The sequence below is a fragment of the Mandrillus leucophaeus genome, unplaced genomic scaffold (genome assembly GCF_000951045.1).
Source record: "Mandrillus leucophaeus isolate KB7577 unplaced genomic scaffold, Mleu.le_1.0 Scaffold2, whole genome shotgun sequence".
NCBI lineage: Eukaryota > Metazoa > Chordata > Mammalia > Primates > Cercopithecidae > Mandrillus > Mandrillus leucophaeus.
The window spans coordinates 5,251,312-5,252,004 of NW_012102031.1; the positions used below are offsets into that span (position 1 = coordinate 5,251,312).

General features: G+C 50.4%; 1 protein-coding gene across 5 annotated transcripts in view; it reads left to right on the top strand.

The window, feature by feature from the left end:
* The window catches only part of LOC105538886 (chromosome unknown open reading frame, human C22orf23), a 15,907-nt gene that overhangs the window by 7,167 nt on the left and 8,047 nt on the right, over window positions 1–693 (top strand). For 2 of the 5 annotated variants that reach the window (XM_011978883.1, XM_011978884.1), the window contains exon 3: window positions 469–531. The exons of the other annotated variants lie outside the window; for them this stretch is intronic. In XM_011978883.1, coding sequence (XP_011834273.1) covers window positions 469–531 — 63 coding nt within the window. The remainder of the gene's footprint in view (window positions 1–468; window positions 532–693) is intronic. 5 annotated transcript variants of the gene reach the window in all.

The window sequence follows — 693 nt, forward strand, 5'->3', positions numbered from 1 at the left end:
GGTTCCTAACAGGCCAGGGACTGGTACCAGTCCACCGACGGGAGGTTGGGGACCCCTGAGTTAAAGGATGAGAGAAGAATGGTGGTAGTTACCCTCTGTAACTGAGTTCCCCCGTACCTGACCTGTGGCTTAGCCATTGCTATTTTCCTTTACAGATAAGGAGCCTGGGGTTCAGAAAGCTTCAACGTTCTACTGCATATGCCTTAGGCGGGGAGAGGAGGGGGAGGTTCAAGGTGCTACAGCTTGCCAAAAGTCAAAGAACTAAAGTTTTTAGTGTAGTTAACTCCTATGCATCCTTTAGATCACACTTTCAACTTTCCCGAGGAAGATCTCTCCTCCTTACCACCACAGTAGGATCAGCTGTTATGCACCCTCACACATTTTCCTTCACTGGGGTTAGCACAAGCTGTAGTCAGTTATTTATCTGCCTGCGGCCCAGGAGGCCTCACAGAATGCTTTGTCGTGCAGTGATGATGAAGGAATCCAAACTGACGAACATCCAGCAGCGCCACATCATGGACATCATGAAAAGTAAGGGGCAATCCACAGAGCCTTCCTGGCCAGAGGGGATCTGGGGCCACGTTCTTTTTTTTTTTTTTTTTTTTGAGACTGAGTCTTGCCCTGTTGCCCAGGCTGCAGTGTAGTGGCGCGATCTCGGCTCACTGCAAGCTCCACCTCCCGGGTTCACGCCAT